Here is a 788-nt window from a genome sequence, read left to right as displayed (position 1 = left end):
CCACGTTCTTGTAGCCGGCAATCGGCCGCGACGACGTCGTATCCGAGGCCGGGGTTACGTTCCGTGCCGGGAAAGTCGGCGTCGTCGATGTACACTTGAATCGATGGTCGGCCACGTTTCGTGCCGGGAAAGTCGGCGCCGTCGATGGACACCTCGATCGAACGGCAGCCGGCTCGCTCTCTGTTCCGTTATTTGGCCGTGACGAGTACATCACCCGGCCGCGACGGCGGGGGGCACAAGATCCCCAAATGTTCACCTGAGCGAACTTGTCTTTGCGCGATGGGCTGGCTGAAGTCTGGAACACAAAGAAAAAAACGCAAATTATTATGATATTATCATTACGAAGTCGGTCGACAAACCGGCGCGTCCTCCGATTTGTACCGGCAGTCACCGATCTGAAGGTGTTCCAGATGGACTTTTCTCATAATTTCCTCCGCGAGCTTGCACACCGTGATAAATGTCAAATAGAACAGTGCAAAAATAAGACTCATCGTTGTGACAATTATACGATAACTTAGGGTAGATAAACAAATGATGCCGATTTCTGATAATTTATTTAAGGCTTAACTACAATATACGTTGTCAAGACCACTGATTTGAGCCAGAAAACAAAAACGATTAGTATCAATTTGATACTATCAAACATAATTAGTTAATTATTGAAAAATAAAAAATACGTGGCAAGTTCACTGCATTTAAAATCTGCGTACACGCGTACAATATTATACCATATAGGTACACCTGGTGATTCACCAAGCATGCTAACCCCCTTTTAGATTCTGAACGAA

The 788-nt window shown here is 46.1% G+C and overlaps 1 protein-coding gene across 1 annotated transcript; it reads right to left on the bottom strand.

The window, feature by feature from the left end:
- Positions 1–58: 58 nt before the first annotated feature.
- LOC107885713 lies at positions 59–728 on the bottom strand (the record flags this gene model as incomplete). The annotated part of the gene is made up of 2 exons (XM_016809381.2): positions 360–728; positions 59–295 (listed from the first exon to the last, which is right to left on the bottom strand). Coding segments are annotated over exons 1-2 (369 nt in total), but the record flags the coding sequence as incomplete, so codon positions are not given.
- Positions 729–788: the final 60 nt, after the last annotated feature.

Source organism: Acyrthosiphon pisum, unplaced genomic scaffold, assembly GCF_005508785.2.
Source record: "Acyrthosiphon pisum isolate AL4f unplaced genomic scaffold, pea_aphid_22Mar2018_4r6ur Scaffold_8782;HRSCAF=9371, whole genome shotgun sequence".
NCBI lineage: Eukaryota > Metazoa > Arthropoda > Insecta > Hemiptera > Aphididae > Acyrthosiphon > Acyrthosiphon pisum.
The sequence above is the reverse complement of the archived record's forward strand: the minus strand, read 5'-3'. Positions and strand labels throughout refer to the sequence as shown.